This window comes from Entelurus aequoreus, linkage group LG03 (genome assembly GCF_033978785.1).
Source record: "Entelurus aequoreus isolate RoL-2023_Sb linkage group LG03, RoL_Eaeq_v1.1, whole genome shotgun sequence".
Lineage (NCBI taxonomy): Eukaryota > Metazoa > Chordata > Actinopteri > Syngnathiformes > Syngnathidae > Entelurus > Entelurus aequoreus.
In genome coordinates this window covers 59,910,534-59,923,761 of record NC_084733.1, presented here as the reverse complement: position 1 = coordinate 59,923,761, position 13,228 = coordinate 59,910,534, and the positions used below count along the sequence as shown (strand labels likewise).

The 13,228-nt window shown below is 37.0% G+C and overlaps 2 protein-coding genes across 6 annotated transcripts in view; both read left to right on the top strand.

The window, feature by feature from the left end:
- c9orf72 (C9orf72-SMCR8 complex subunit) overlaps positions 1 to 5,141 on the top strand; it is an 82,890-nt gene extending 77,749 nt beyond the window's left edge. Inside the window, exon 10 of the mRNA XM_062042313.1 lies at positions 4,016 to 5,141. Within this exon, the coding sequence (XP_061898297.1) occupies positions 4,016 to 4,202 (187 nt within the window). The 3' untranslated portion in view covers positions 4,203 to 5,141. The remainder of the gene's footprint in view (positions 1 to 4,015) is intronic.
- Positions 5,142 to 5,983: 842 nt separating this feature from the next.
- Positions 5,984 to 13,228, top strand: part of kiaa1109 (KIAA1109 ortholog) — a 260,969-nt gene continuing 253,724 nt past the window's right edge. For 4 of the 5 annotated variants that reach the window (XM_062042306.1, XM_062042308.1, XM_062042307.1 and 1 more), the window contains exon 1: positions 5,984 to 6,575. The gene's annotated coding sequence lies outside the window, so the exon portion shown is untranslated. The remainder of the gene's footprint in view (positions 6,576 to 13,228) is intronic. The other variant, XM_062042309.1, reaches the window with a different exon arrangement.

Here is a 13,228-nt window from a genome sequence, read left to right as displayed (position 1 = left end):
TATGAGTGCGTTTACTACATTATCGATTAGTAACTGAACCTTGTTCGCAAGATTATTGCAAACTGCAAATACTTTCAAAATGTGCACTTAATTTTTACTACACTTACTGTCACCAAAACATTTTTAAAAAATTGACAGCCGTTGACACGCGAAGCTTTAGTAAATGAGGCCTTAGTGTGGACTTGATGTCAAAGAACTCAATTTTGGTTTCATGTGACCACATCAGATTCACTCATGCCTTGTCTGAGTCATTCAGGTGTTGGTGGATAAACTTGAGACCAGCTTGTATTGTAACTTCTGGGCTATAGGGCACACCTATATTTGGGGAAAATTTTAATTAGTACATATAGTGAGCCCTCATGGCTACGAGCCACAGATGTACACATTGAAACATGAACTATTTGCACAGGTGCTATTGTTCATTCACAAATTGAACAAAGGGCAGTGCCTGTAACACGCTTAAGCCTACTGGTGAGCGCTGTCTTCGTCCTCATCATCCAACTTTCCTCTCAACGAAATTGACAAGATCTCCTCGACAAAAAGTTTGGGTTTGGGGGAACCTGTCCGTCCAGACGGAACGGTTGTTGCTGGACACATGATGGACTCTTGGGAAAAGTGAAAAGTTGGGTGCTTGGCGTTTCTTTCATTTGAGGGCGTTGAAGACATCTACCTATTCGGATGTGCTGATTGGAGTAAGTGTTGCTCTGGTGTATCTACAAATTCGGAAGATGCTGGCAGCTGTTCAAGCTACCCAGAAGCTGGCACAAATCATTGAAGGGTGTGCAAAATTGGACTGAATCACAAACTGGATAACATCTTGGAGAAGCTCTCGGCTCTGTAAAGCAAAATTATGAACCATTTCAGGACCAGAAATGGACAATTAGATTGAAACGTTTAAATTTGTCTTTGCTCGCTCAAACACAAACATTCTAATCTGCGTTTTGCCTCCTGCTGGAACAGCCTGGTAAAGTCGCTGCTACAAGACACCCCCAGAGGACTGCCCAGTGCAGAAGCTTCAAATTCATTCCCCATCTTTCACGGACGTACACCTGTTTGTTGACTTTTGTTGGACTGACTGGCTGTGTTATCGTTCTGCGAGGGCACCAAGTTCAAGAGACAGGAGACTCTTCAGGCTGACACATGAAAAATACATCCACAGAAAATACACGGCACACATACTACGCCTTTGTCGTTTCACCCCCGTGGTATGATGGACAACAGAGCACCGCTCCTGGTGGCTACAACTTTGGGCCGGATGCCTGCTCCCTGCCTTGTTGCAAATATCAAGTTTTTTGTGTCGTAATATGTGCTCTAGGGTTGTCCCCATACCAATATTTTAGTACCGGTACCAAAATGTATTTCGATACTTTTCGATAATTTTCAGTACTTTTCTAAATAAAGGGGACCACAAAAAATGGCGTTATTGGCTTTATTTTAACAAAAAGTGTTACGGTACATTAAACATACAGTACAGTATATTTCTTATTGTAATTTTGTCCTTAAATAAAATAATGAACATACTAGACAACTTGTCTTAGTAGTAAGTAAGCAAACAAAGGCTCTTGCTTAGTCTGCTGACGTATGCAGTGACATATTGGGTCATTTTCCATTCTATTATTTTGTCAACATTATGAGGGACAAGTGATAGAAAATGAACTATTAATCTACTTGTTCATTTACTGTTAATATCTGCTTATTTTCTGTGTTAACATGTTGTATCTACACTTCTGTTCAAATGTAATAATCACTTATTCTTCTGTTGTTTGATACTTTACATTAGTTTTGGATGAGACCACACATTTGGGTATCGACCTGATACCAAGTAGTTACAGGATCATACAATGGTCATAATTTAAGTTCTCATGCGTCCAGGGATGTATTTCCTGAGTTTATGAATATAAAATACATTTGAAAAAAAAATGTTTTGATGCTAAAACAATATAAAGATGTAATCACAGTAGTATCGACGAGATACACTCTTGTACTTGGTATCATTAAAGTGGATGTCAGGTGTAGATCCACCCATGGCGTTTATTTACATTGTGACGCCGGTGAGCTATTGTATCCTCCTACGGTGTGTAGTGAAGCATGTTTAGCTATTTCTCGTCCTGCAGGGATGATACTTGTAAGAAACTTACTTTATTTGTCGCCATGGAGGCGAGGATTAGTGATTTAGAAGTACCGTTGTTTTGCGGCTGGACGTTAGCTGCTAACTAGCTAGCCATGTTTTAAAGCACCTCTTCCTGAGGGTGTTTCAGTGTTATAACTTCACCTTTATCTTTAGTTATTAAGCCAAAATGCGTTCGTTCTCCCTTTCCTGTCTACACACATTGTCTGCTTGTAAGTACTACGTGATTGTGCGCTGCCGAACATGCTCCTCTGCTCGGAAAACCAGCAATGTCACGACGTGCCGTCATGCCCGTTTAAAAAAAAGGGGGCGCGGGGACGGGCACTTTTTAGAGGCGGTATAGTACCGAATATGATTCATTAGTATCGCGGTACTATATTAGTACCGGTATGAGCCCCCCCCATAGGAGATTGGTTTGGGAGTTCCCATGCCCCCATGGTCACCTTTGTTCCTATCTTTCTGCGGGGCGCCACTCTTGTGGCGACCCATCAGTCTTCCTGTTCTGTCTTCCACTTTACTGTATGTCTGTTCCCATACAGGTTTTGTTGTACTTTTTAAGTGCAATGACAATCAAGTTCCATTCCATTCTGTTGCGTATGGTTTCTCCAAGATTGAGGGTAAAGGCACTTTCCGTTTGATTTTAAGTCAAAATTTAATTGTCTGATGTGATGAGGCAAACTTAATTAGCAGCATGTGAGGCTCGAGAACCCGTAAAAACATAATAAATTAGGCGCAGCATTGTGTTCAAAGTCTGGGGGTAAAAAGTAGCGGCTTATTGACCCGCAATTAAGTGTCCTCATGAGCAGGCGGCTCTTAGCACGTCTCATAAGAGATGTCAGTTAATTCTGCCTTTCTTCAAGATCCTCCAAATTGCTTGGCTCTGATGGAACCTGACATTGATGTCTTTCAATAGACATCTGGACTATGAGAGGGCCACTTCAGAACCCTGATTCTAGTGTCCTTAGATGTCACACACAGCTGTTAGAGATTATGCAAACGCTACGAAATGGCTACACAGTATATTTTATATTCTGCCCTTAAGATTAGCATTTTCTATCTCTTCTACCTTTTAACAATATTTTGCCACAACTCAGGTGTTACGAACTCTGCTTCTTGGAATCACTTAAATAGGATTCAGTGGTAATTGGCTGCTAATATGTAATTGAAACGCAATTTACAGCTCAGGTGTGTTTTTAAAGCAGAAAGTCACATGGGCGCCTGAACTGTAACTGGTATTTGGGAACTGTAACTGGTATTTGGGGGTCAAAACTCTTTCTGGTTGGTATAGGATCCAATATGTATTTCCTTCAAGCCAATGCAAATTAATGTATAACTTTTACTTAAGGTATTATTCTTGATTTTTTACATTTTGTCTCTTGGTTACAATAAAGCTACTATAACAGTTCTGGACTTTGGAAGGATGTAATGTTTTGCAACAGTATGTACCAATTTTATCTTGTAACAATGTATTTAATCAGGTATTTTCACCAAGTATATTAGCTGGCCACTTTTTTGACCAATGTAGAAAATGTCATTATTTAAACTTTTTTAACAACTTTTGTTTGCATGCAAACAAAATTGCTTATTTAAATGATTATTTATGTGACCACATTAAAATTGTTCTTATCGAATACATGGATGCAAGGAACTGTCATTGTTACTGTGTAGTGTGAGGGCATAAAGGTGGTTCGTTTGTGATGTTACGGAACAGCCTGTCATTTTACTGGTAACAAGATGGTTTATGTGATCTTGTCATCGTGGAGCAGCATGCATAATTCATTGTGCCTTGGAATTTTGGTGCATACCTGCAGCAGTTATTTGGCTAATGCAAATTTCTAGGTCTTGAGTTTTGACAGGTTGTTAACCATTGCCTCTCTTTACTTTCAGTCAAAAGGGGAAGAAGCCTTTCCAGACCTTGCGTAATTTAAAGAATGACCTGAATCTGACGGTGGAAGGAGACCTGAATATTGTTATGGCCTTTGCTGAAAAGCTGAGGGCAGGGTTGCACTCATTTGTGTTTGGAAAGTCATTCTATACCAGCATGCAAGAGCGAGACATCCTTATGAACTTCTGATTCTGTTCTTCACCTGCACTACAGCTCCACCAGTCTTGTCCACAATGGCCAGCACCTCAGCATATTTAAAAAGATTAAAAAAAAAAAAAAATTCATTACTAGAAGTTACTCAAAATTGCTTTGTAGTGTGTAACAAACACAAAGATAAGATATTGTTTTTACCTACATTATATTGGAGAATGTTTCATGTACAGATTGCACCAAAGTGGCCCCTCATCCTTCAATTGTTAGACATGTTTTACTATATTTTTATTGTTACAGGAGTACATCAATATGTGTTTTTCATACCCACAATTACTGTTTTTCCTTCTTTTGTGTCTACTGCTTCACAAGGAATCATTTCAAGTATTTACTTTTTCAATGAGCCAATCAAACAAAGTTTATTACAGTTCACTTACAGTATCTGCTGTTATGTCATTTCAGTGTTATGAGAAGAGTTGAGATATGTTACGTGCCTGGATGATTTATCAAAAGTGCATTTCAATGAACAAGAATAATTTATATGATTTTTAGTAGTTCCATTAAGATAAAGACACCAGGCCAATAACTTTTTTGCGGTTCTTTTTTTAAATTAATGTGTGAACCAGTAGTTTTTTACTTTTTTACTACAAAACTACTGACATAAATCAGCTTTAAAAAATATAATTGATTTAGATCCACCTGCATGTCATTGAAATTGTCTCTGGAACCCACCAGGATGTGGCATTTGATATAAATGTCAAAGTATTTACTCTTTCTTTATTGTTTGATTGTTTTTGTGGACTGTGAAGCAAAAGCCTGATAAATGGAATGCTGTTTTGAAATTGAGTAATTGCTGTCGACTAATTAGAAGATGAAAAGTCAATTGACAATAACATACTTGAATTATCCTCAAGAATGTGTATTGCAGCAAATGTTGAAGGCAATAAATGTCAAAGAAACATGTAAGAAGGTGTTTATGCATGTACACCACTCTACTTAAACATTTTTCAGAAGGACGTCAGGACAAATGTCGTTTCAGTCATCCATTAGATCACCTTGTCTACATTGTTCAGGAATACATGCTGAAACAGTCAAGGTGACCAGCATGTTGAATAATGGTATACATACTGTATATGAACACTTTTAGAAACATCTATTGACTTACAATTCGTATAATAACATGTCTGGTCTTTATAACACGGGATTATGTACTGATAAGAGCACTTTAGGAAACTGATGGACGAAGGAAATTAGGAATCAAGGTATAGTAACAATTATGGGAACGTTTTTCTTTTTTAGACAAAAGGTCGCTCAGAAATTAAGAAAAATAGCAGATGCTAAATTTTTCTAAAGACCAAAGTGCCCGATACCTTCCCAGTCGTATAAATGTTATCTTGATTGTATTTCATTTTATTAATCTTTACTGCAATTCTATATTTACGTGTACTAATATGTATCAAAGATAAACAATCCGCGTATACCTAAATCACAGAGCAACTGAAGCACTTCCTGCTCTTCAAAATAAAACACCCCACACCGAAAAATAATATAATAAATGATAAACACCAAGTAACCTTATCGCACGCTACTTTTGTAGAATTGTACAATTTGTGTGGATTTTGGCTACGTGTTTTAAATTTGCATACAGACTTACATTGTGACGACATCGTTTGCGACATGCCAACACGTAAATTAGTATTCAGTAGACATTTGCGAATAATAATATAATCCGTCCATTTTCTACCACTTGTCCCTTTCGGGGTCGTAGGTAGAGAACATTCACACACTAGGGGCAGTTTATAATAATAATAATAATTTATTGGCCCTGCGATGAGGTGGCGACTTGTCCAGGGTGTTCCCCGCCTACCGCCCGAATGCAGCTGAGATAGGCTCAAACATCCCCCGCGACCCCGAAAGGGATAAGCGGTAAAAAAAATGGATGGATAATGTAATGGACTATTGATATCCAGAACATATATCAAGAGAAGGTCGTATCTGGTGTAAATGTTTGTTCTACGTGAAGGAGATATACTTTCATGATTTATGCGTTTAATTCATTATCCAAACCTGTTTACATGTGTGCATTTTACAATATGCTTCAGTTATGTGCCAATTGATATTATTCTGTTAAACATGTTTTGCTAATAACGATGTTAATTGTTGCAAAAAAGACTGTACGTCATCGGTTTAGGTAAACACGCTCTTTCATTTGTCATGCTCAGCCCGGAATAGTCTTTTCCTATTGGTCAATTTAGTCAGCTGTTTCGTCAGAACCGGAAAAAATGTCGACTGTCCGTAATCCGGGTAAATATTCAACCGAGGATGCTAATTCTGCCCATGCTTGCAGACACGATTAAGTGACAACAATTGTTGGGTGACTGGAGCAAAGATGACACCTCAAAATACATCAAGGTATTGTTTTATCGCCGAGTTACTTGTGTTCATACATAATTGAAGGCGAAGTTGCAGGGTGCGGCCCGCTGTCATTAGCTTGCTAGCTAGCCTTAGTGCTAACTTTATTATATTTAGCACTTCGCTGTATCATTTGACATTATCCTTGCAATGGACATATGTCATTAGTCCGGTTGGTTAAAACGCTGTCTTAGAACGTTCAGTGTTAACATATTACATGCTAGTTATAACCTGTACTATAATACTCAGGAAATTGCTCATGATGTTGAATTGGAGTCTATATGTCCAGGTTTGGTTATATATGAAGTTTAATTACAATTCAATTTCTTTGTGTAATCAGGCACTTGTTTAAACATTTTGCATTAAAAGGTAATCAGTGTGCATTTCATGTGCTGACTCAGTGACATTAACATACGATGTATAACAAAGTAGCTTGAAGTTAATTGCTGCTCAACACCTTGCTTTACCAAATCAAATGATGGTCACTTTTCAGTTATTTGGGGTAAAATGTTTGAGTTTGAGTTTATTGCGAACATGCAAGCATACAACATGATACATCACAATTTCCAGTTTCTCTTTTCAACATGTTCGAAAAGGAGTAGGAAGAAGCAGAGTTTATTTAATCCTACCCCTTTTCTTTACATAACAGTTGCTAAAACTTTTTGTTCACCTCCTGTTCACACTTTTTTCACAATAAACTCCATAAGTAATCACAATAAAAATAAATAAATAATAGTAAGAATTTAATAATGATAATTTGGTGAAGTAAGTCATATTTCATATGATGAGATAAGTAAGATTACTTTAAGAATGAATGAATGGATGGATGAAATAAATTGAGAATGTTAATCATGGTTCTTCTTCTTTGTACTTTGTAAACACTTTAAGTTTGAAGAGTTTCTTGAAGTGGAGCATGTTAGTACATTGTTTGATTGCTTTGCTTAATCCATTCCATAGTTTAATTCCACATACTGATATACTGAAGGCCTTAAGTGTTTTACGTGCAAACAAATGTTTTAAATTACATTTTTCTCTAAGATTATATTTCTCCTCTTTTTTTGAGAAGAATTGTTGTATATTCTTGGGTAGCAGGTTATAGTTTGCTTTGTGCATAATTTTAGCTGTTTGCAAATTCACTATGTCGTGGAATTTCAGTATTTTTGATTCAATAAATAAAGGGTTTGTATGTTCTCTATATCCAACATTATGTATTGTACTGATCTTTTTTGTAACACCGTTAATGAATGAACTGTACTTTTGTAATTATTTCCCCATATTTCTACACAGTAGCTCAGATATGGTAACACTAGTGAGCAGTAGAGAATATGAAGGGATTTTTGGTCTAGAACATGTTTTGCTTTATTCATTATTGACGTGTTTCTTGCAACTTTATATTGTATATTTTTTACGTGAGATTTCCAGTTCAATTTATCATCAATCATTATGCCAATGTCCCTGTTATCACATACATGTTAATTGTATTGAACTACTAGTGTATGTACAGTACAGGCCAAAAGTTTGGACACACTTTCTCATTCAATGCGTTTTCTTTATTTTCATGATTATTTACACTATTGATTGTCACTGAAGGCATCACAACTATGAATGTAAATGTGGAGTTATTTACTTAACAAAAAAAGGTGAAATAACTGAACACTTGTTTTATATTCTAGATTCTTCAAAATAGCCACCCTTTGCTTAGATTACTTTTTCGCACACTCCTGAAAGGGTTTTCACTTCACAGGTGTGCTTGAAGCTCATCGAGAGAATGCCAAGAGTGTGCAAAGCAGTAATCACAGCAAAGGGTGGCTATTTTGAAGAAACTAGAAAATAAAACATGTTCAGTTATTTCACCTTTTTTTGTTAAGTACATAACTCCACATGTGTTTATTCATAGTTTTGATGCCTTCAGTGACAATCTACAATGTAAATAGTCACAAAATAAAGAAAAAACATTGAATGAGGAGAAGGTGTATCCAAACTTTTGGCCTGTACTGTAATTCACATATGTATTCATGCATTGTGAACTAATTTCTACAGGTTGATGGCTGTTTTAGTCTATCGAATCTGTTATACAGCTATGCTTTTTAAATGCAAAAATGTGGCATCTTTTTCCATTGACAGGGCAGCAATGTTATTCAATTAGTGTTTGACATAGCAGATTTACTCCATGATTAAATATTACATTTATACAAATATGTGCCTGCAGCATGAGCAAAGTCCTTGTATTGGTGTAAAGTAAAGGACCTTAGAACGTTCTGAGCAGATCCATTTGTCAGAGCTACGCTATGCAAACATAGGCTACGTAAATCGGTTGCTCTATAACACAGGTGTCAAACTCAAGGCCCGGCGGCCAGATGTGGCCCGCCACTTCATTTTATTTGGCCCTGGAAATAATATGTATCAATAAAGTACTGGAACTTTTCTTAATAAATGTATTCTTTCTTTCTATTTTGGGAGAAAAAAAATATATGTACTCCATGTAACCGCAAATTATGTTAATTTAAATATTGTTTAGTTATGTAAAAATAAATTATCAAACCATTTTTTAAATAGAAATTAAAACTAATAATAATGATTTCAAAGCAAGTTATCCATCAAATTATGCAATGTAAAAGTAGCAATAGATTTCATGGTAAAATTGTGACATCTACTGTGGTTTTTACAGCATTTTTCTCTAAATGAAAACAACTGTACTTGTTTTTACTGTAATAAACTGTGGTACTGTTTTGGCATTTACAGTAATACGCCAAAAAATCTACAGTTGTTGATGTGCGGTAAAAAAAAACTAACAAACTGGCAGCTCAGGTGCCAAAATTTTACAGTAAAACTGCAGTTTTTTTAATTTACATTAAAAAAACTAATTTATATTTTACAGTAAAATTCTGGCAACTGCGCTGCCTTTTTTTTTTTTACCATAAAAACAGCAGTACTATTTTTCCATTTACAGTAATACATTTTGAGGGGAAATTATCGCAATTTACCATATATTTTTTGAAAAATCTACTAATACAATGCATTAAAAAACTGTGTAATAATAGCATTCTCTGTTAGATGCGGCCCTCTGGGGCCAAATATAACTGCGATGTGGACCTCAGTGAAAATGACTTTGACACCTCTGTTCTATAATATAACATATTACAGCGTGTTTAACAAAGACAGAGAAAAATCTACCTTTCTCAATAGGTCTTTTCAAAAAGTCATCCAACTTTCTTCTGTGCATCATTGTTCGTGTCTTAATAACAATAAGAAAACAAAAAACTAATTTAATATTGTGGTGGACTGACGGAAACGTGGAGGCCAATTTGTGCCAACCACCACCAAACATTTATTCACATTGATTCCCTGGTGTGTGATGCAATGGAGGCAAGGCGGGTGGGTGAAGTGTTTTGCCCAAGGACACAGCGGTATTGACTTGGATGGCGGAAGCTGGATATATACCAGGAACCCTCAAGTTTCTTGATGGCTGCTCTACCATCTGAGCCTCTGCTTAGTGCGAGCTTTGTAAACTTCAGTTTGTTTGATATTTCTCTCATGCTGTTGTTAATACGAAGGTCCTGGGTTCGATCCAGCACTCGGCATCTTTCTGTGTGAAGTTTGCATGTTCTCCCCGTGACTGCGTGGGTTCCCTCCGGGTACTTTGGCTTCCTCCCACCTCCAAAGACATGCACCCGGGGATAGGTTGATTGGCAACACTAAATTGGCCCTAGTGTGTGAATGTGAGTATGAATGTTGTCTGTCTATCTGCGTTGGCCCTGCGATGAGGTGGCGACTTGTCCAGGGTGTACCCCGCCTACCGCCCGAATGCAGCTGAGATAGACTCCAGCACCCCCCGCTACCCCGAAAGGGATAAGCGGTAGGAAATGGATCGATGGATGGATGGATGGATGGATGGATGGATGTTCTTTGGTGATTGCGTGTGTTTTTGGCATCTGCAGCAGTTTTCCATTGCATTTGTTTTTATTATCTTGTAGCGTTTATGATTGCAGAGTTTTTAATTTCCCAGTTGCATTTGCTCTATGGTATTTGTAGATGTATATAGATAATTTATGTGTTTGGCCCATACTGCACGTTTACCAATATACAAATCTCGACATAATGGCAGTCATGTGGAGATTTCACAAAGCTTGTTTATTCTGAAATATGACATCAGATTTGCATTAAACTTCCATGGTGACATTAATCTGGAGTTTTTTAGTAGCGCTGAGGCCCAACAATTATGCCATATTTTAATTGGCATAATTGGCTGTGATGAAAAACTAATTGTTTGTGTGTGGACGGGTAAAATTGAACTTTTTGGTTAGCGTCTGAGAAATGTGACATTTTCTTATCTTTTAAACCTCATTTAACAACATAACATGTTATTGTTGCAGTTATTGACTTCATTAGTTATGAGTTTGTGGTTGTGTGCAGTAGTTCTCAAGCATTTGGCCGCTAAGCTTGGCTGAATGGACTCATTGCAAAGACCTTTTGCTGCACGCACATAAGTAAAGTGTTAACCCCCTCTAACAATATCCTGTCACAAATGTAATAATCCCTCTGGGAGAATTGAATTCCATGCCATAAAAAAACCTGTGTGTGTATAACCTACTAATTAGTTAAAATGTCATGAAAGTAATCACATGACTGTTTCCTACAAACTGCAGTTCCATGTGCTTGTGGGTAGGGGTTTGTATACTTCATAGTCAATTTTGCATAATAGGCCATGGAAGCCGAACCCACGAGATAAATTCCTTCACCTACCCCCAGACTAGTCCTATTATAATGTGTTTATAAGCAAGGTTGAAGAGGTAATGTTGAGTATTAAACTGTGAGACGGGTGCATGGAATTATGGACCACTGGGGTTTCGATCAGAGAACACAAAGTCATCAGATGGATTTATCAACTTTGATTGTGCATGTTAGTAATCTGAAATATGCAAGTTCAAGATCTTATTATTCTGTCATTTTAATGGAATCCAGTGTTTCCCATAAACTGCCAAGATACCTGTGGCGGTGGGGGCGTGGTCACCATGACATAATCGAGTAATTTGCATAATTTACTACAATGACATGATTTTCTCTAAAAAGGCTCAACAAATGTATACTTACTAATAATAACAGTTTTGTTTTAAACGTCCATCCATCCATCCATCCATCCATCCATTTTACAATATAATTACAACACTTTATGTACATATTTATATACAGATTTGAACAATAAGTTATTCACTGAAATATATTTATTAATTGTGGTTCTTACAAAAAATATATCTTATAAAATATAAAAGCTAAAATGTCTCTTTAAGCTCTGCCCCTTTAATTAGTGCATACTAAATAATTTAACTTTAGCCTACTACTACAACCATATTATTTACCAGCAACATAAAGTGAAACAGAGGCAGAGGTGTCCTGCCACAGTCAGTAACAAATAAACAGAAAACAGTAGTGGTCAAATACAAATAAGGCAACAAGAGAAGTATCCTACACTTCTCTTTTGTAAAGTAAATCTGAACAGCCTATATGGGCATGTACATCAACTATATGATTTTCCTGAGAAGCTGGACAGGACAAAAAAAAATAATTTTTTTTTTTTTTTTTTTTAAATTTGTGGCGGACGTAATTCTTTCGTGGCGGGCCGCCACAAATAAATGAATGTGTGGGAAACACTGGAATCTACCTATGATTTTTAAACTGTGGTATGCGGGCTCCATCTAGTGGCGAGAAAACAACCTGTGTTTTCTTGCCACGTGATTCTTTGAAGAATCACTTAAATATTCAAATGCAATGTTACTGTTCAAACTGTGTGTAACATTACAGTGGCCAAAATAATAAATATACTTGTTAAATGAAACCTCTGCCTTGTTTTCAATTAATATTTAGGCCGACTACGCTCAGGGCTGTACTGTGTGACAACTTTACTTGCAAATGCGCCTAAAAATAGACAGTGCGATTTGGAAAAAAACAAACCAACTACTGTCAGACATGTGCGAATAGGGATTTCAACCCTTTCATCGCATTTTTCTTATAAAATAAATCCATCCAAATTTGTTCCAACGAGAGTAAAAATTTTGCCCATCTGTATAGCAAGTTTGAATAAACTTAAACTATAACCAAATGGACAAGTGATTGACACGCAAGTGTCACTGATGACTCTGAGAGCTGTGTGTGTCCCTCCTTCCTGTGCCATGCATAGTGGGGTTTGGGGCTGGAGCCCCACTCTTAGTTAGTTCACACTCTCAGTCTTCCAACATGGAAGAAACAAGATCTTAGTTGGAGGAAATGGTCAGTAAAAGTCAAAGTTTTTTTCACCAACTTAATTGAAGTGCAGTGAATTACATTTATATGGCGCTTTTTCTTTGGAGACTCAAAGCGCTTTAAATGGTGGAACCCATTATCAACATCTTTAAGCTACATTTAAACCAATTTGGGTGGCACTGGAAGCAGGTGGGTAAAGTGTCTTGACCAAGGACACAACAGCAGTGACTAGGATAGCGGAAGTGGGAATTGAACCTGGAACCAGGGACGTGCACATGATTATAGAGGGGCAGGGGCTCAAAGTCAGAAAAGGGCAGGCATTTTTTTTTTGGTCCTTTACACAATATGGAAATTAATGTAAAATTAAATTTGCTAATAGGAAGCTGAGTTGAGTTGAGTTTGAGTTTATTTCGAAC